The sequence below is a fragment of the Periophthalmus magnuspinnatus genome, chromosome 21 (genome assembly GCF_009829125.3).
Source record: "Periophthalmus magnuspinnatus isolate fPerMag1 chromosome 21, fPerMag1.2.pri, whole genome shotgun sequence".
NCBI classification, from domain to species: domain Eukaryota; kingdom Metazoa; phylum Chordata; class Actinopteri; order Gobiiformes; family Gobiidae; genus Periophthalmus; species Periophthalmus magnuspinnatus.
Window position 1 is genome coordinate 19,377,777 of NC_047146.1, and position 21,761 is coordinate 19,399,537.

The following is a 21,761-nucleotide window of genomic DNA, read 5'->3' on the forward strand; positions in this document are numbered from 1 at the left end:
ATGCTGGAGGGACTATGTCTAAAGTTATTAGATTGGAACCAAATGTTTTTGTGTGTTGTTGAGTCAAGTTGGACTAGAGCGATGTTTCTCAAACTATGATGCATGTACCACTGGTGATATGCAAGCTCTTACAGGTGTTACGTGGACAGCTCTTCCGTGTGTAGGTTTGCCTAACCTAGAGTTCATTATTCATTTTTGTCCTCCTTTGGATCATTTATTTTTAACTATAGTGGAAAGTGTAGTCCACTTTTAGACCTGGTTTAGCCCTAGATTAGATTTGGAAAAGCCAAATCTTTTTTTTTTTTTTCAAAATGCGGAACGTTTTTCTCTCATACTTTAACTTAAAATAATTACTATCATTACTATATTCAGACGCATCACCTCTATACTTTTCTCCTCTCCCTTTTTAGTTTTTTTTCCTGTAATAGTACATTTTATTATTATCCATAGTAGTTCCCCCTCTCCCTTCTCCCTCGATTATAATTTCAATTTTAATTTCAGTTGCTGATGATGCTGCTGATATTGATGGTATTGATACCACAAAAGCAGATACTGCTGAAACATTAACTTTGCCCCCCATCCTTTTCTGTGTTTTTAATGCACCACAATAAGAGAGTAGGGAATAATTGTAGACTCAAATACAGGCTGGCAGGTCAGATAAGAGAAAAGGCCCTTCTTTTAACGCACTTACCCTTCACACACACAAATAGTATTAGCTTGAGTATAGGGCAGAAAAGAAATGATGTGGGGAAGGTTACCCAATTATTCATTCAAAGAAGAAGGGAAAAAGGAAGAATGGAGGAGGGAGAGAGAAGAGGGGGAAGAGGAGGGAGAGAAACTGAATGTTAAAACTAGTTTTAACTTCATAACTAATAACTATACTTACTCACTCACTCATTTTACCTGCTCAATTATAAAACATTAGCTCATTTTAAGTCCCCAGGCCACCCCCCCAACCCACCCCAAGCTCGGATGATTATTTTATTCCTGTTTCTTGCCTTATGGCATGTACCATGTTTGTTTATGACTCTCTTGTCTGTATCTTTGTCTTCTTTGCATGTTTCTATCTCTTGACAAGACCTGTTGTGTTTTGTACTGTACTGTACTGTTTTTTTGTTTTGTTTTGTTTTTTGTAAAAGAATAAAAAGGATAAAAAAAGAAAAGAAAAAGAAAAGCCAAATCTTTTCTTTGGTGGTACTTGGTATGAAAAGTTTGAGAACGACTGCATTGAACTCAAACCTCAACCTCAAGTAGTCCTTTGTGACTTGAGGGGGACTCGACTAACACACTACAACACTGGAAGCTGGACTGAAGGCTTTGGGCCCCAGCTGGCTCTTCCCTGATGGCACCTGGGGCATATAGTAGTGGAGCCTGTTCCAGAAGCTCCTCTCTGAGCGCAGGAAGCCGAGTCTGCCTCTGGGTGCAGGTCTCCACAGCAGTGCCCCCTGTGTCCTCTTCAGGTACTGCACAGACTTGGGCAGACGACTGTAGTCCACTGGTCCACCTGCAGGGAACAGTAGAGAGTATTTTAGTGACCACACTTTACATGTAAACTAGCCTATGTATGAAGTATATTCCTTAATAAACTCTTTGAAGAGGGGTAGTATGCAAAATCAATGTGACGCAGAGAGCCAGGGGAGGTGGTACTCAGAGGGACTGCATATGGAAACTAGCTGTTTAACTATAATCTAACTATAATAATGATTTTTATGAGCTTAATGTCTGTGCATTTCCCCTTTAAATAAAGACTAAACTAAACAAAGTAATTATTAAACATTTTAATAATATATTGTTTCTGCGAATATAGCATTTTCAAAACAATCAAAGGCAACATGGTGACCTAAAATATGTAACATAATATAATATTTAATGTTGATAATGGTATTGTTTGTTAAAGCGCCTTTGTATTGTTTCTCCTCCCTTCCTTTCTGCTCCGTGCCACTCCCCCTTCAAAGCGCTATAAAAATAGTTGTGCAGGAGCATGGGTGACATAGGCTTGGACAGAATCTTACAGCTAACCATAAGGAGTATGCAAATAGATTGCAAAATTACTTCTCACGATCCATGGATTCCGCTCCTAGTTTTCCTCCTGTCCTGCTCTTTCCCTCCCTCACCTGCCAGATCTGGGCTGAGCTCTTGGCTCTTCCTGCGCGCACCTGGAACTCATCAGTGCAATCACCACCTCCTGCCGTGGATAAAAGGAGCTGAAACCAGACATTCGGGGCCAGATCGTGTACTCGTCTTCACCCTGTTTCCAGGACCATCTCGGACCAGACGCTCGGGGCCAGATCGTCCGCGTGTCCACATTCCTGCTCTCTCGCTCATCCCTGCTCCTGGTCTCTGGTCCTGCTCCTGACTCCTGACAGTCAATCCCTTGTCTTCACCTCCTCGTCTCCCGCTCCTTGGACTACCCCCGCTCGGCTCTCTCTCGGCTTTCTACCATGTTATAACATGGTAGAAAGCTCCAAAGACTCAATTTTACATAACACCCCCTCTTTAACCATCAGCACAGGACATGGAGACGTGAACACTTTGGTGGTATTGAGTGTTTAAGTCTGCCCATGCTCACCACATAGAAATAATGCTAACAATGTTCTGACGATGCAGAGAAGGGGATTACGGTTGGCTGGGATCCAGAATACACACTTCTTAAATACTTTATAAAGATGTGAGTCTGGTCAGTGGTGAATCTCCCCGTTTTTTAAATGAGCATGATTGACAGGTGGATTAGCCAATCAGGGACAGGCATGGTCATCTCAAAAAAACTATGGAAAAAATATATAAGGGGCTGAAAAACATTGTGGATTTCTGAGGAATCAGCGTGCAAAGCACTAAACTCTGTTAATCTGAGGTGAGAGAAATTTGATTTTACTTGTAAATCATAGGTGACCAATGAGCTCCCTCGTTTCACATGTGTCACTTAAGAAAAAATCTGATCGTACAATCAGGTTTGACCACGCTTGAGACGAAATGAAGGACATGGGAACCAGACTGATATCAAGCTGTAAAAAAATGCAGAGATATCATTCTTGATTTTCCAGGCAAAGGATTACGGTGGAATTTTTTAACATTTCTCTGGGGTCAGCTCTATCTATGGTCGGCAACATCTAACCACAGATCTATAGAATTCACAGAACTACGGAAGTTTTCTTTAACATTATCAGTTTCCTTAAGATTATTTTAGCAAAAAGTACAAATAAAAACAGTGGCTTAAGATAAATGTTCATGGTCCCCAGTGCAACCTTTGTTACTGGGCCCTACTGGGAACATGCATGTGGTGGGGAGAGAGGGAAAGCGAGGAAGATGAGGGGGGAAAGGGAGGTGTGTAAATGGTCTAATGGCTCAGTACAGATGTATCTCCAAATTCTACTGATTAGAGAACACAAACGTGAAGGTGACTCATGATTATGATTTTGTTAGCTTTTTGGCCTTATGAAGTGCGTGTCTATTCTTGGATTTCAGACAAACAATTCCTTCCTCATTTGAGGAAGGAATTGTTTATCCTCACTTTGTGAGAACCCGGTGAGGCCCTTTCCCCATTCAAAAGATATATTTGTATTTGAATTGCTCAGTTGCTATAACCACAGAAGGCTGTTGCCATAGATTGAAACACATGACTATTCGTGGTTTTCAGTTCCTAGAATGCAGTGATGTCATGCTACCAGAGGAAAGCAAGAGACATTTTTTTCCTATTGATGACATTGTACTTTCCTGTGAAATATCCAATATGAACCAATGATCTCTATTAGTAACTCGATCCTAGAACTCGCCACATTTAAACAATATTAAATTTACTGCCAATCTGATCTTAATGAAGATGAGGAGGATGCTCCTTGTGCATGAGTGCGTTGCAGTAGTAATAGTAGTAGTAACAGTAGCAGCACTAGTAATAGTAGTTGTAGTAGTAGTAACATAGTAACATCCATGTTGACAACAATGTGATCATACCAACAGAAACAAGAACAACAAAAAACATGCAAGTAATATGCACGCTTATCTTTACTTCTGCCCAAAGTGAGAAGAAAAAAAAGTATAATCCCATGGTGATCTTCTAATTTAACATAATGAGCATTCTTTTAACCACCATCATGGCATACTCCTGCTGGTGCGATATGGCCTGACAGGCGGTTGGCGCGCCAATCACAGAGCATGCAAAACAATGAGGTTTGCATGGAAGCCAAAGGCAAAGCGCTCAAGCGAACCAAAACTAACATTGCGATGCTGATAGTCCTATTTTAGCGGCATTACAGGCTGTACAGGCTGGATATAACAAAAGTTTTTTATTTTTACTCTGCTGTTGTGTTGTACAGTCAGATTCAAATAATTGTCATGATTTTTCGTGTTTTCCATTCATTTTCAATGAGAGCCATCCCAGATTGATAATGTGTAGATCTCAATTCAGAGTGACACAGATATCAATCTGGCATGCATCAGGTTACATTCTTTTGCATTCTTCAGACATTTTACATCAAATCATATGGACTATTTTATATGTGAGGACAATGAGTAAATGTCTTTTGGTAACCTAACTATCATCAATGTGCAATAATAAAAAGGATCCCTAAAATAGCAGGGAAATTAACAATAGTAGCCATGGTAAAGGACAGCACATACCAGCAATGGTAAGAAAAACAACAAGCATAAACTAGCATTGCAGAACAGAGTGTTGTTATAATATTAAGAGCCTCTCTATATATACTGTGACCAGACTATATGTTTAAATAACAACTTCGAATGAATTGAAATGTGGGTCCAGGTTGTTTCAGAGTTTTATACCACATATAGACACAAAAACCTTTATGGCTAGTTCGATCATTGGGCATTTGTAATTTCCCTACCCTCTTAAATTTTAAGTTCTCTCTTTCATTTTAAACAAACTTTGTAAATGACTTGGTAGTAAATTGTTGAATGTGTAAAATAAAATTATTAATGTATTTAATATTAAGTAAAGAGATTATGGGTGTGTTCTAAAAATCCAACTTTATGGATGAGTTTCAATGCTGATTTCTGTAATATAATCAAAGGATTAACAGTACATTGGTAGTAGTAATTGGTAATAGCAAAGTGCTGTATACCATTATCGAGAGGATGATGCACACCTCTTTGTGCATCAGTGTGTTGCAGTAGTAGTAACAGTAGCAGCAGTGTTAGTAGTAGTAGTAATGGTAAAGATAAAAGTTCTTCATGAGGATGACTCGCAGCTCTTTGTACATTTGTACAGCAGTATGAGTGGCAGTATAAGCAATAGTAGTCGTAACAATAGTAATAGTAAAGAGTTTTATACCGATCTCATATCAGTATCAGTGTTACCATAGCAGTAACAGTAGTAGTAGTAGTATTAGAAATAAAGGCAGTAGAAGTAGTAGTAGTAGCCGTACTAGTAATAATAGTAATGAGTTGTATACACATCTTAGTGAGGATGACGCGCAGCCCTTTGTGCATCAGTGTGTTGCATGGTTGTAGTAACAGTAGTGGCAGTATTAGTAATAGTAGTAGTAGTAATAACAGCCGTAGTAGTAAATAGTAATAGTAAAGAGTTGTATACCTATCTCGATGAGGATGATGTGTAGCTCCTTGAGCATCAGTGCGTCATATAGTCCCACTCTCTGCTCGTAGCACAGCGGCTGGAGCTCGTCAGATGGCTGCACCGCCCCCTGTGGACTGGAGGCACACAGCAGCAGGAGCAGCCTGCGACTCCTCTTCACTGCGTCTGAGAGGGCGTCGTGCACCGCTATAATAACACACAGGTATGCACTCTAGTAAACTCAAACTGGAGATATATAGTCATGATACCAGTGATAATCTGTGTGTGGTGTAGAAATTATTGGTGGACTAAAGACATATCCTGCCGATTGATTATTCAAATAAAAAGAGATTCTGCCGTTTAAATTGTGTTCACAAAGAAAGTATGGCTCTATTAGCATAGCATTTAGAAGGGGATAAGGACTTCAATTGTTTATTTTCATGTTCATTCTGGTTGTTGACAGCACAAGGTGCACCAACGATTGTAGACGTTGCTTTAAATTAGAAAATGTAAAGTACTAATCCAAGGTGACCAAAAGCATGAGGATTAAAGCCATAAGAATGCATCATATGTGTTCTTTCAAGCATTCTAAAAAGGGAATTAAATACTGCCTGATTTGATCATCTCAGTGTTTAGTAGTTTCAAGTTTATGGCACTGTTAAACATGGCTAAAGCTAGTGGAAACACTAAACTACTTCTGGTTTATTGTCACCTTTTTCTGTATTTCTTTCATTTCTCTATGACTCTACCATGTTTTAAACTTTCTGTATGTAATGCATTTTGCATCTTTATATTTGAGTGGTGTACATCGATGAACAGGAAAGCGCTGTTGCTAACGTGCTAGCTTTGTTTTGCTAACATGTCTCCTCAACATACAAGTTGCTATCAGTGGAAATACAATGGTTTATCACAAAATCAGAATAATAATTAATTATTATTTTTAAATTATTATTATTATTATTTACCTTTTGCGATCTTGAGTCTACGTTCTCTCTTATCCAATCATCTTGTTTGGATGTTTTAACCCACCTTTGCTACTGACTGTATAAAGAAGTGGACAAAGGAAATGTGTCACCCATGGCTTTCAGCTCTAGCCATGAAGCTCATTGAGGCTAGCGGTTATAGGAATATGGAGCAGAGTTTCATATTTGGAAATCCGACTGCAAGTATCATAGCAACGGTTGAAGGTAACATTCTTTCCCGCCCTCACTGCTGGTTTTGCAGGGAGTGGGCGCTTAGCAACGCTGTCAATCACATCCGTTGCTTAAGCTAGCGGGAGTGACCTCGGGAAAAGAAGGCACCTGATTTGTCTGTTACTGTAGTGTTCATGTAAACTGAGCTAAAGCATTGGAGAAGAACCGGGACCACAGAGGACGTTTTGTTGCTTTATATGAGGGGCCACTAATCCAACTCGAGATAGCTTTTAGCTAGCAATACCCTATCCAGTTATTTTAACTGCTGTTAAAACGCTGTAAAACCGGAAGTAAAATTATTTTGAAATATTTAACCCGAACCACAAATAATCATGAAATACTTATGCAAAATACTTGTAAATTATTATAGAACCCTTTTTAATGTTTTAATACATTTTAAAACATATGAACTTATTTATCAAAGAAACCAATTGCCTTAAAGGCAACACAGTTCATATATTGATTTTAAATAGTGAAATAAAAACCCCAGGATTATGTAGAGTGGGTTAATACTAATATTTTAAGGTCAGAACAACAAACCTGACAGCAGCAGTTACAGAGAAAGGGGTGACAGTTTTTCAATAGAACATCAAATAGACCCAGAGCGGATGGAGCCGGAAACGTGCCCATGCTATGTTTTTAATACATACAGATATATACCCTCCAGGTACTAGCTCCCAAAGGACACATCAAACGGGGTGGTTTGGTTTACTTTAGACGGTGGAGACACTTGCTGGCCATACTAATCCACTCCAAAGCCAGTGAAAATGAGGCTGTTGTAAATAGTGTTGTAATGCGTGTACCAGTCACCTTCTCCAGGGCAATTGTCCCTGCCAGGGATGTACAGCTTGTAGCCCCACTGGGTCTCCAGGCGCTGGGGCAAGAGCTGCAGGCAGAAGGGGTCCAGCTCAGAGGGGACCAGGCCGGAAGGGTGCAAACAGGTCACTATACCATCATACAACTTCTCATCAGCAACTGCAGGGTAAGTCAAAAGATATTATTACTATAACTGAGATCATATTAAAGCAAATTTACAAAAAAAAGGGCCAAAACCAGTCCAAAAAAGTCCAAAACCTTCAAAACAATTAGCGCTGATTTGATGATTTTGATTTTTTTTGTGTGTTTTTATTAGCTTTTAGACCAAATGTTATTTGTGCGCTATCTCTCGGAAAAGTAAATAAATACACAATTCAACCCTTTGCAGAGGTCATTTTTCATGCTCAGTGGTAGAGACCTGAGCCAGTCATGCTAATATTTGGAGAAAAGAACCAGACTAAACTCCTGACAATAATATCACTTTCTCACAGTTATCTTGAAAAATAAGAAACTATTTAGCTGGAGAGGGGCTTCTTGAGAATTGCCTGGTGGTGGTGATCTTACCGTAATGTTTGCTACAGCGCCCCCTCAGATCTCGGTGGAGCAGCAGCAGCTCCACCCTGCAGTAGTATACAGAGGCAACCAGGAGTAGCAGAGCCAAGCTTAGGCCCAGGCTCCACCCCAGAGACCGGTGGAATGCACTGGTGTCCGCTGTAACACACATGCTGTGTTAGCTATGTGGAGGCAATACTCCTATGGCAAAAAATCTGCAAACTAAAATAATCAGCAGTGATGCAAAGAGCTGTAAAAATTTGCAGTCAAGTAAAAGCAGTGGTGGAAAAATGAACTAAAGTAAAAGTACAGTTACTTGGCTTGTACTAATTAGAAGCACCGTTGCCAAATTTGTACATAAGTGAAAGTAAAAAGTATGCATAAAAATACTACTCTTTTATGCAAAACAATCAGTAAAAAGTGTAAAAGTGCATTTAGTCATTTTAAACCACAGTCTGCATATTCTCTGAGCTCTGTCCAATCAGAGCAGGAGATACTGTTACGTGTGATTGTCGATACAGAAAAGAGCAGAGACAGACGTGGATTTCAACTGAATCACTAACTTCTATGATTTAAAAAAAAGTACAACTACCCCAAATCTACTCTATTGCAGCAACGTGAGGATTTGTAACTAGTTACTTGTGCAGTCAAATGTCTAATAATGTACTCAATTACATTTCATAAAAGTAAAGCTAAAAAGTATGCATGGAAATTCTACTCAAAGTATTATTTATTTGCTCTGCTCTTGCTATTTATTTATTATTAAGTTATATTTTATACAATATTGTGTAATCCCTCACTCGTTCAAGTTGGCTCCATCGCAAAAGAACCAAAGAATCCTCTTGGATGAATGAGAAAATGTATCCACTCTTAAACACTCTTGTCTAGTAGACAAAATTCAATTTTCTTTTGTGACAAAATTGTATTAATGTAACTCTTTAACGGTGAATTAAGTTATTTTAAACCACAATACGTATAATATATAAACCACAGGATGCATAGAGTTTTCGATGTTGGTATTAGCTTGACTGTACTGGTGCCCTTTGGAGTACAGAATTCACATTAACACAAGTCAATGTTTTCCACAATGATTTCTCTCTAAATCTTGATGGTTGTGGAAATGAAATACAGTATGTTCTGAATCAGACTAGAAATTAGTCATTTCTGTCTGATGGTTGGTTGGGATCCAGAAAACACACTTCTTCAATACTTCATGAAGATGTGAGTCTGGTCACCGGTGAATCTTCCAGTTTTCAAATGGCCATGATTGACAGGTGGATTAGCCAATTGGAAACACACATGGCCCGCCATATTGGAAAAAAATCAAGGAAAAAAAATATCACCAAGGGCTGAAAAACATTGTGGATTACTGCAGAATCAATGAGCGTGAGATAAATTTGATTTATTTTGTAAATCATAGTTTACAGATGATCTCCTCCAGTTCATTAATCTGAGCTGGTTTCAGTCTACAACCCAAATATTACAAAAGCATCCACAACCAGTTTAGATTTATTGATCAAAATAAATGTTTTAGTGCAGATTTGCTATCTGCTTGCCTCCATTAAGATGTTGTTGCTTTACTTGGAATGGTACACAATATAGCATTAAACTTATTATTAACTTATTAGCCTATAGCTAAACAGGTAGTTTCCATCTGTAGCACTTAATTTGCAAGAATAAATTATACAGTGCAATTACACCAGTGAATTCAAACTGTCCACTCCTTGACCCAAAAAACACTCACCTTGTGTGAGCCAGAGCTGGCCGTGGTCCTCTCCCACGGGGTTGTTCACACAGCACATGATGGACACGTTGAGGAGGCCCGGGTGAACCTGAGAGATGAGCAGAGTGGACACGCCATGGACACGCCAGCCCTCCTGCACGCTGTCACACACACACGTTACCATGCATATGTAAAGGACGCTGACACACACAAGCACATTATTATGCATACATCCTGCACACTGACACACATGCGTTACTATACATGCGTCCTGTACACTGACACACACGTTACCATACAAATGTCCCACACATACTGTATATCTATTTCTCAGTCCTTTATGTTGTTTTTGTTTTTTCTACTCGTAATCCACTAGCTTGTTTTGACAGAAAAACAAATCATGATTTCCCTGATTGTCCAGTTGACAGAATAGAATTTTTGTTTTGCTATGGAAAGTTTTGTCAAAGCATGTGGTTCTGGCTAGATGGGTAATGATATAATGGTACATCATCCTACTAATAAAACTATAGCTCTAATATCTCGAACATATTACTGATCTGTGGAGAGCCTCACTAGTGCCAGGAGTCAGAGAGCCCGGGGTGGTCATCGGTGTGGGTATGGTTCAGGAGCCAGTACATAAATGTGTGGTCATCCTTACTGTAGCCCAGGTCTGCCCTGCATTGCAGCTCCACACTGTCACCTACAGGACAACAGGTGAAACAAGAGAGGACAGAATTTTACAATTCTCTGTCAAAATCTCAGATAGAGGACAGGGGCATATTTAATGCTACAGGACAATTCATACACATAGACATTAAGATATAAGACTAATATGGCACAGCAAATAATAACAAAAAGAAAATGTAACATTTCTGGATCATAAGTTTGGATTTTTCTTTCAAAAACAGTGAGGAATGTCAGAATTACTATGAATCATTATGTAAATCCATGATATTGTTCTTACAATTAAACGTACAATTTGAGATATGATTTAGATTTTATTTACTAAGAAAACATGAGTTATGTTTGTGTGATGTCAGTGTCTCATTTAGCAGAGCCCTGGACATGGAGCCTGGACTGTGGAGATCCAAGCCACCATTGTTCCTAACCGTGTTCAAGGGCTCCAAGCTTTAAAGATGGATATATCTGTAAAACTGATGTAGTTTCTACAGTATATAGTTATACAGTACAAGCTTTTACACCCCAGCCAACATTACATAGTGAGGCCCATGTGGACACTACATGGGCTTACATGGGCTTACATGGGCTTCCCAAGGGGTTTGGGTTTGTCCATGGGTTTCATGTAGGTCCTACATGGGTTGGTCCACATGGGGCCTGTATGGGATGGGGCAACCCAGGTATAACCCATACAACCAACTTAATACACTTTATACAACAGTGGGGCCTCTGTGGGCACTAAATGGGCCTCAGGTGGGTTTTTATTTTAGCTCCATATCAGCTCTATATGGGCTTTTTTTACACAACCACATTTTTTTATTTGTTTGTTTTATTAAATAATAAATAGCAAGCAATAACACATTTGTTCACATTTAGCAAAAAAAGACTGCATTTTTTTCAAATAACTTATCCAACTATCCTGTCACCATGGTCTTATAAATACACACATCTAAAGCCGCAATTTTGGCCTGTAAATGTGTTGAAATGCATGTGATTCTTTATGAGTTTAACAATTAATATTTCTATATTTCCTATATGGATCCTAAGTGGGTTTGTCTACAAGTTCTATGTGGGCTTGCCCACATGTGGGCTCTCCATGTGTGAGAATATGGTCTAATATTTGTGTGTTTATTTTATTTGCATTTTATGACATTGCGACAGGAGGAGTGTTCCCCACTCTACGGATGTGTACAACTGGAACTTGATGGCTCTCAACAGCCGTCCAGACTCGGTAGGCTATTTGAACCCCCCTCTGTTCCAGGAGGGACAATCAATTCACTCCTTGCAAATTTTTCTTTTTTTCTTTTGTTTTTATTATTATTTTATTTAAAAATCTAGCATTTTAGGTAGACTGGATTTAATAGTGAATTTTGTTGTGATATTAGCATTTTATTGTAATAAATTTACTGTAAATTTTTAATCTGTTGATTTTTAATTCACTGCTCACACGTTGGTTTTAACTTGTGGTTTTAAATTTGGGTTCTAGGCTCCTAAGTCTAGGTGGCATTGCTGGGTTTTAGAATACATTTTATTGTTTTTTAACAAATGTTTGCCTTTTTTAAAAGCCTATTTCGGCCACACATAGGTTTGCCCCACGTAGACTCTAATGTTGCCCAGATGGGACTTTTGTGAGTCCCATATGAACAGTATGAATCACCAGGAAAGAGAACAGACTTTCACTGTCGCACAGTTGTGTTATAAACATTTTAAGACTGCTCAATATCGGCCTGACTTGGGAACTACATATCTCTCAAGTGACAGCTTTGATATCAGAACGGAGTTAAATTTTCTGCTTTGTCACATAGACTGTGCTTTGTCATGACTGTTGCCAGTTAAATGTTAGCTTTAGCCATTTAGCTTATTAAAACCTACAAATCTAAAGACTGAAGGCTAGAGTAAAATCTTCAAAACTGTTCATTTGACTGCTGACTGTTTGATTAAAATTGTTTTAATTATAAAATTATACCTTTATTTTGTAATATAAAATATAATAATTTGTAGAAATGGCAATATAGTGTTGATTTTTAAGCATGACAGAATTCTCCCACACACAGCCCAAGCTATTTGTGGGTGCTACATCAGTGGAGCCCACATACATTTTGCCCACTCACAACCCATGTCCTTTTAGCCTGGTTCCATCACATGCAGGGCACATATTGTGGGGCCCATATTGTGCCACTTGGGTTTTCCCACTCACAGCTGTGCCCATGTGAAGCCCAAACTGCCCAGACATATCCCATATGGGGCCCACTTACAAGGTTACTGTAGGTTACAAAGTTCTGTTGTAACCTACAGAGCAATTATTTACTGTATACAGTACTTCAAATCATTGAATAACTGTATATATCACGTGTAAATATAATTTACAGCAATTTGCAGAAATAGTACAGTTTTTGTGAGTGATAACTGTAAAATCTATAGGAAATGAAGTGTATATAAAAAGTGTTAGAAAAACAAAACAAGACAGTCCCAGATATTGATGTACCCTGAAATCAACAAAACTGGAAAAAGTTTAATTAAACACCATACCTAGTTTCACTGGAAGCACCTGATCCTGAGGGTAGACCACAGTAGGATCGACATACACTGTTTCTATAAATAGCAAGCATGTGGAAATAAAAAGTACATTTAAAGTACAGAGCAACATTTGTTCAGTAACAAAGTGATGAGTACCTCTGAAGGACCATACCATCGGTTACTGTCACCTCCATACTCCAGGCAGCGCTGTAGTTCTGTCCCTCTACACTGAGGTCTAAGAAGCAGGTATATGTCCCAGTGTCCTGTGAGGAGGCCTCTTGCAGCCACAAGTACCCCCACTCGTCCACCCTCACAGGGGCCCCAGCTCTGTGCAGAGGAGCACAGTCCTGCAAACACACACACATTACTCCAGTTGAATAATGAATCTAATTGCGATTGCAATTTTTCCGGAAAACTTATGCTTGCGACAAGATATTATGTCAGAGCTGTCACAGTTGTGTTGCTGACTCCACTTATGGTGTATCCTATGTTAAATGATGATGTAGCCACACTTGCCGTGGCTCCTTCTGGGTTCAGTTGAATGCTAGTCCAACAGAACAACCTATGAAACAAACTGACTGTGACGTCACATTTAATAGTCCCATACCAGTCAGTGTACTGAACTGGGGTTTGTCCTTTTCACTCTGACAGGGATGCCCATTGTTGCCAGTCCTGATCATTATACTGGACAAGGGCTGAAATGGGCCTGGTTTGGGACCCTGTGCAGAGCTTGAGATGTACCTTCATCCACCGCACGGGTCTGGTGCTGCTGAGGTTGTAGAACTTGTAGTGGTGTTGCAGTTTACATGGGAGCATCCCGGTCACTCCCTGGTGCTGAGTTCTGTGCTCATCCGCAAACGGGCACTTCTCTCTGGACACGGAGAGCTCCATCTGTGCCTGGTGCTCGCCAGTCTGGGACCTGTGTACACACACAAAGCAGGCCTATGACTTCAATGTTCCTACAACACATAACACGTGCATTGCACAGTGTTCATCCACTGTTAAGATTTATTTCACCATTTGGAATTTAGTGAATAAAATCATTGATGGGGGTACATCTAACTCAATGTTGGATTATCAACAACATGTTAAACCTGATATTTTAATGTCATATCTATCTATATATCTATATTTGATATCTTCGGTATGTAAGATATATGGCAAAGCAAAGGGTGGCTACTATGAGGATTTGAATATAAAATATATATATTTTTTATGTACAGTTTTTTACCTTTTTCTGTGCTACATACATTTGAAACCAGAAGATTTTTTTCTCACTGTCTGACATGAAATCATACTAAACTTTTCCTGTTTTAGATCAATTAGGATTACCAAAATTATTTCTATTTGCTAAATACCAGAATAATAAGAGAAAATGATTTTTTAGACATTTTTTCATTACTTTCTCCAAAGTCATACATAGGTTTACATACATTGCATTAGTATTTGGTACCATTTTCTTTAAAATCTATGACTTGGGTCAAACGTTTTGGATATCCATCCACAAGCTTCTCACAATAGTTATGAGGAATATTGGCCCATTCCTCCTCACAGAACTTGTGTAACTGATCCAAGTTTGTAGGCTGCCTTACTCGCACATGTCATTTTCCATAAATTTTGAACAGGGTTGAGATGAGAGCTTTGTGACTTTGTACTTTGTAACCAGTTTGTAACCAGTTCGACAGTATGCCAGTATCTTTGTCCATTTGGAAGACCCATTTGCGGACAAGCTTTAACTTCCTAGCTTGACATGTTGCTTTAGTATTTCAACATAATGTTCTTTCTTCATGATGTCATCTATTTAGTGAAGTGCACCAGTCCCTCCTGTAGAAAAACAACCCCACAACATGAAGCTTCCACCCCCATATTTCACAGTGGGAATGGTGTTATATATAAAGCATTTAAGTTATGTTCTAATGGAAGCTAGGGGTAGGATTTAATAAGAATTCTTCTTCCCACTCCCTTTTAAGCTTGGATCTGGATACATGTGTTCACTAATCTGCTCAAAACAAATAAATAAATGGAATGAACCAGCATCTTCACAAGGTCCTTTACTTTTGTTCTTGGTTTGATATGCACAGAACCCACCTTCTTCCTGAGCAGGTTGATGGCTGGACATTCACATGGTGTTTATACTTGTGTATAATTGTTTGAAAAGATGAATGTGGCATCTTCCGGTATCTGGATGATTAGGGTGAACCGGACTTGTGCAACTCCACAGTTCTCTTCCTGATATCTTGGCTGATTTCTTTTGACTTGCCTATGATCTTACACAAAGAAGCTGTGTGTTTCAGGTGTGTCTCTAATTAACTCAAATTTTACCTATCACCACCATATCAGAAGTTTCCAAAGACATGACATCATCATCTAGGTTTTCCCAAATAGTTTAAATGCATGACTTTGAAGAAAGTCTTAAAAATATCTAAAAAAAAACAAAAAAAACCCCACAACATTTCTCACTATCCTTATTATTATTATGGAATTTAGCAAATAGAAAAAAAATGACAATCCTAATGGTGTACAGTCCCTTAGCCAATCAGGACGCAGGACACAATGCACATTCATATGCTGTAAAAAAAAACATGTAAAATTGCACCCAAAAAAAATCCACAAAGCGAGTCAGCGAAAGGTGAACCGCGATATAGCGAGGGACCACTGTATCTGTAAAAAAATAAAATAAATTTTATATACATTTTTTATAAATTTTGAACAGGGTTGAGATGGAGCGTAAGATTGGCAGGCGGATTGGTGCAGCGTCTGCAGTGATGCGGTCACTGTATAGGTCCATTGTGGTAAAGAAGGAGCTGAGTTGAGTTGAAAGGCAAAGCTCTCGATTTACCGGTCAATCTCCATTCCTACCCTCACCTATGGTCATGAGCTCTGGGTAATGACCGAAAGGACGAGATCGCGGATACAAGCGGCCGAAACGGGTTTCCTCTGTAGGGTGGCCGGGCGAACCCTTAGGGTGAGGAGCTCAGTCACACGGGAGGAGCTCGGAGTAGAGCCTCTCCTACATGTCGAGAGGAGCCAGTTGAGGTGGCTCGAGCATCTGCTCAGGATGCCTCCTGGACGCCTCCCTAGGGAGGTGTTCTGGGCATGTCCCACCGGGAGGAGGCCCCGGGGAAGACCCAGGACACACTGGAGGGACTATGTCTCTCAGATGGACTGGGAACGCCTTGGGGTCCCACCGGAGGAGCTGGAGGACGTGTCCGGGGTGAGGGAAGTCTGGGAGTCCCTGCTTAGACTGCTGCCCCCCGCGACTGGCCTCGGATAAGCGGAAGAGAATGGATGGATGAATGGCATTGCCAGAAGTGTAAAAAACTAGTTAATACCAGATTGATATGTGTGGCACTCTAAAATGAGTTTTCAGAAGTGTGTAAATGCAATTATGGATGTTCTAACCTGTAGTGGCAGGTGTACACTCCGCTGTGTCTGCTCTGTACAGGTTTGAACCAGAGTCGCCCCTCCTGAACTTCCACACCCAGGCTTCCTATCAGCCTCTGTCCCTCCTGGTCCAGCTTCTGACCCTCTCGACTCCAGCTCACGTTTCGTTGTTGACCTGCCGGACTGCACGGCAAAATGAACAGTTGCCCCTCACTCACGTGGAAGGTCTTTGGCGCCCTGTGTTGGTCTGAAAGAGACAGTGAAACATCTGAAACTGACAGAATGAACTGACAACTTTCAGGACTTTCATTTTTATCTTTACATTCATTCTATTTTTTATTATATCATCTTCATATATCACTAGCTATATTTACATGCACGCCACAATCTGATAATTATTTAGAGTAGCCAAAAAGTTTACTCAAATAAAAGTAATGTTACTTCAAAATAACATTACTTAAGTAGAAGTACAGTGTGGTGATTCAAGAAATGACTAAAGCAAGAGTAAAACATTTGTCAACAGGGCTACTGAAGTAAGAGTTTTCAAAGGATAGACACAAAAATTAGACTAACTAAATAATATCTAAAGGAGCAGTGCAAACCAGCAAACTCATGCATAATACATGAGGTTCCGATGGTATAATTGACTTTTTTGACTGGAGTGACCTAAATACTGCCAATTTTCACTTTGCATCTCTGATTCATAGAACCATGGTTACATACGTAATTCTCATTATACTGGTGGGGTCCACGGCTTTGAACCAGAAACCCTGTGCATAATAAAGCCATAGTGTACTTTTTAGATTGGAGGGACCTACACAATGTTTATGTCAATTTTCAATAGATTTGTATAAAGTAATTGTCTGTAAATAGATGTGGGATGTCCAGTATAATATGATGTTGGTCAAAGTCATTTAACTTTTTGCATGTAATATGATCATTTTGGACTTTTAATGTTTATTGTAGGGGGCGCTATAGTCAGCACTGGTTATGTGCCAATTACTCGGATCTAAAAACCCTTTGATTTTGCACTGCTGGTTAAAATTTTAGCTCTGTAGGCTGATGCATGTGGCAATGGGAAGGTATCAAAGTATTACATTTTTTATGGCATGTTACATGTAAAGAAAAATTAATGTAATTATTGATTTTCAACATCTTGAGATGTGACATGCGGAGTGTGAGCTCTTTTGGATCAAAAACCTAGGACTAGATAGGTTTCATATAAACATGTCAAAATGGTGGCAGAATATGACCGACCTCATTGTTTTTTTCATAAATTAATTTTCTGAGGATTCATAAATTAATTTTAACTAATTAATGTCTAAAAATCTGTGGTTGAGGTGCTATAGTGTACACTTTTCATGTGCTCCATAGTCATATTATTATATTCAAGCCGGCTTCACGTATTAGTGATTCAAATTTGAGATCTTTAGGCCAATGCCTGTGGCCATGAGATGTCATTAAAAAAAAACAGGAAATTAAGGTGTTTTTCGCCGGTGTGCTACATGGAAACTAAGGAGTGTCTCTACATGTGGCATGCTAAATCTGAGCATGAATGAACGGAATCAGATACAGGTCAGTGTGTGGATGTTTTCTTTGTTTTTTTGCCTGAGAGTTAATTTCCTGCTTTGAAATGGATTATTTAAGTCAAGGGTGTCCAAACTTTTTTTCATTAAGGGCCACATTTTTGTAGCGGAGGGCCACTAACCAGGTGTCACTTCAGATGGTCATTCAGACATATAAGACTTGTAACAAAATTGCATAGTGATACAAAGTGATGTTATAGAAGTTAGGGGGTAGAATAAAAATTTTCAGTAAAAACATAACATTTGGGTCAATACACCAGGAGCCCCGAGGATCAACAAAAATTGGTCTGAAGGTCGCATTTTGACCCTGGGACATAGTTTAGACACACCTGATTTAAGATGAAATGTTTTTTGTTATGTGAAACAACCAACCCTGGCTTTGCGTTGTGATGCTGTCTCACCTATTGTAAAATGAGACAACCCACGCCAATCAGAGTGCGACACCCAATCTCAGCTGGACATAAAAAGAAAAAAAAACTTGCTTGATGATTTATTTCACACCTGCAAACCATACTATTCACATGACAATATCAATGTTATAAACCATATGTCACTTTAAAAACATGGTCCCTGATTGGTTGACACGATGTGAATAGATGTAGAAAGTTCAAATTCTTCAACTCTGGCGAATTCTCCGCTTCATTCACTCGTCAATGTTTGATTTGCACTATCACACCGCTCGATTCACTCAAAGTGCAGAAATCGCATCACCCAATTCATTTAATTGGCGATGCAGAACTTTTACACATGCGTCAGTGCGCCTTTACATAGGGTTAAGATGTAAATCACTTGACTTTGATGCGCATTTTTCTTGGTTGGTGGGAAAGCACTAGAAAGGACCAAATCATGAAAACAAGCCTCAGAGCAGAAATTACAGAGAGAGAGGCAACAAGATCGAAAAGGGCACTTGGTCTATATTGGTCAGTGCTGTTACATTGGTTTCGATCAGTGCTGTTATCTCATTGGGTCATATCAGTCAGTGCTGTTACACTATTGAACGTTTGCTCAGACTCAACAGTGTACATGGACACTGGAGGAAAGATGGGTGAAGTGTCTTGCCCAGCGACAACAAGCGTATGCACCCACTTCAGCACCTGGAATTCCCAGTGTCTCCCATCAAAGTACTAACCAGGCCTGAACCTGCTCGGCTTCAAGATCAGGCATTCTCAAGGTGGTAAATTCTTTGTTGCAAATTACAAATACCCATTAAAAGTGCTTGTGTTATGCTAAGCTGACAGAATTTCAGACCGCCAGAGGAAGGGGTGAGCTGGAGATGATGAGTCAGGAAGTCAAACTAGCACATACTGAACCACAAGAGCTGCTGTTGTGACACCCACTGACCTGACTGTACGTAAAGGTCGCTCATTACCCTAAGACAGTGCTTCTCAATTATTTTTTATCATGCCCCCCTATAAAGAAGAAAAAATGTTGCACCCCCCCCCTCGCGATTATTATTAAATAATTATTACTATTATTATTTTTTTTATCCTTATTTGAACTATACATATTGTTGGAACAACTGATTGAACCATTTGATACTGAAAAAATAAAATATAATGTAATTAAATATCAAATAAAAAATAAAATTAAATCAACATCAAATGAATACATTAAAAATTAAATAAATATCAAAATAATACATTCAAATTAAATAAATATCAAATTAAAACAAGCAATTTAGCAGTTTGGTACGCCACCTTATGATGCTGACAGTGCTCGCTGTGACATTCACAAAGCGGATGATTGTTGTTAATATTCAGCACGTTTACGCTGAAAAAACTCCAGCGTCTTCTCAGCGTGACTGAGGTGTAATGAGGTGGCGCCTTAACTTATTTGGCTTCACATTGTCCGCTGACAACATTTTCAGACACAGCAGACACCGGTCTGTCCTCGTGTCCCACAAGAGTCACGGTGAAGCCAAGTGCTAAATACTCTTCATCAGACTTCCTCGTCTTACTTTTCGTGTGACTTTCGTTCGTCTCATTACCTCCGTCTATCTCCGCCTTTCTTTTCATTCCTGTTAAAATGTTTTCCATAGTGTCTCTTTAGCAAAAGTGTCTCTTGTTCACTGCTCTGTGTCACGATCTGTTCGCTCTCTCCTGCTCTTTGCTGTGTGCGCGCTGTCTACAGTATCTACAGTGTCACACGCGGAGTCACACGCGCCCCCCCAGGGGGACGCGCCCCACTATTTGAGAACCACTGCACTTCACGGCTTTTAACCATATAATACTGTCCGCCCACCTTCAGCGGAGACCGCCACTATGAATATTCACATTTTTATTTGGGTAAAATAGAACACTGAAATAAACTATATGACACATGCACATTCATCATGTTTTCAAACTTTGAGAAAGCCACAAAACAAGTCCTTGTTTACGTTTTTGTTTATCTGATATACACTACCAGTCAAAAGTTCCTCTCATTGCATGTTTTTGTTGTTGTTTGTTTGTATAGTGTGCTACAGAGACTTCTGCTCCTGAACCTCTGCAGATCCAGGCTGGATGTTTACGCAGGACTGTCTGTGTCTGAGGTGTGAGCGGGGTTTGTTTTAACATAGTTCCGCGAGTGTGACGCTTATTTTAAGCGAGAAAAAATAATTAAATATTATTTTATTTTAATATTTCAAGATCCCAATAATGTTTCAATTTAAACTACAATTAAAAAAGCGAACACAAATAAAATACACTTCAATTAAATACTGATTTATTTTCTTAAACCACGCGAATCCGCAGTGTAAGGATGAAAGAGCCGCATGTGGCTCCGCGGTTCACAGATAAATCACTGGCCCTTGACAATTCATGTTTGGACCAACGCACAGGGAAAAGAGTCAAGAAATGAAACAAGTGAAAGGGTTCAAAGTAAAGAGCCGCTCTTATTATTATTATTATTTATTTTTTAAATGTATAATATGTTAAGGTTTGTTTTGTTTTTTTTGCTACGTTCTATAGGTGTCATTCATAAGAAATGAATAACACAAATGAAAAAGTGTGTCTCACTTTGAGTGGCAGTGTACGCTAGCAGTATTGAGTGTTGTAGTGTTGTGTTGTAGTGTTGTGTTGTAGTGTTGTAGTGAGTGTTGTAGTGTTGTGTTGTAGCTGAAGTACTCACTGTGAGCCTGGGTGTGTGAGAGCAGCAGAACAGGTAACAGACAGGTCCACAGCCACATGTTAGGACACAGAGACATGAGTGGTCAGGTACATAACGCTCCGACAGGCGCCATGTTGTTTTTGACAGAAACAGATTGAGTGAAAGAGGTCAGGGTTTAGAAACAAAGAGGGTGACTTAGATCTGGAAAGGGGAAGTGACAGAGTAGATCCCGCCCTCTAAAAAACCCAGAACTGAGCCAGACCTGTTCCTGTCCCGTCCAATGGCTCTTAATCATGTGGGAAAGTCCGAAATGTGAGCTATTGTTGTGTTCTAGTATCAAACATATTTATCCAAGTTAGTTATATGTTAAGTTGTGTATGTTGAGCAAATTGCCTATCCTAAATACTTTTACTTTCATTTGACTTATCCTTATATTGGAAGGAAATTATTCAATATTCTCTTGGGTATTATAGTCCAATAACAATAGAAATAGAAATAGTGTGTTTTATTATATTGGTGGTTTTCAGATCGTAGCATGTGATGGTGTACGCTTAGATGGGACAAGAGACAGTTTTCTCTATTAATTATATTGTACTTTGTCATCATTGGCAAAAGATTATAGACTAGACCAAGAACTCACTGTATTACATCAAAAATCTGCATTTTAACAATATTCATTTTATCTACCCTCCGTCTGTATT

General features: G+C 39.3%; 1 protein-coding gene across 2 annotated transcripts; it reads right to left on the bottom strand.

Moving 5' to 3' along the window:
* Positions 1-993: 993 nt before the first annotated feature.
* On the bottom strand, positions 994-21,211 carry LOC117389475 (interleukin-1 receptor-like 2). Of its 2 annotated transcripts, XM_033987158.2 has the most exons (11): positions 21,082-21,211; positions 16,406-16,634; positions 13,745-13,922; positions 13,176-13,350; positions 13,016-13,078; positions 10,382-10,508; positions 9,830-9,969; positions 8,098-8,244; positions 7,528-7,692; positions 5,546-5,731; positions 994-1,504 (listed from the first exon to the last, which is right to left on the bottom strand). In XM_033987158.2, the coding sequence occupies exons 1-11, from the start codon at positions 21,155-21,157 to the stop codon at positions 1,281-1,283; spliced, it is 1,710 nt and encodes a 569-aa protein (XP_033843049.1). In that variant the 5' UTR covers positions 21,158-21,211; the 3' UTR covers positions 994-1,280. The 2 variants fall into 2 exon arrangements, with proteins under 2 accessions (XP_033843049.1, XP_055086767.1); XM_055230792.1 differs by lacking the exon at positions 16,406-16,634 and having other exon boundaries at positions 21,082-21,205.
* Between the last annotated feature and the right edge of the window lie 550 nt (positions 21,212-21,761).

What these genes read in the sequence shown, in the direction of transcription:
- LOC117389475 (XM_033987158.2), bottom strand. Translation starts at nt 21,157, where the DNA reads ATGTCTCTGTGTCCTAACATGTGGCTGTGGACCTGTCTGTTACCTGTT. An exon ending in GCGCTGTAGCAAACATTACG is followed by an intron (nt 7,693 to 8,097) that starts GTAAGATCACCA and finishes CTTACCCTGCAG; the next exon opens with TTGCTGATGAGAAGTTGTAT. An exon ending in GGACAATTGCCCTGGAGAAG is followed by an intron (nt 5,732 to 7,527) that starts GTGACTGGTACA and finishes GTGTTATTATAG; the next exon opens with CGGTGCACGACGCCCTCTCA.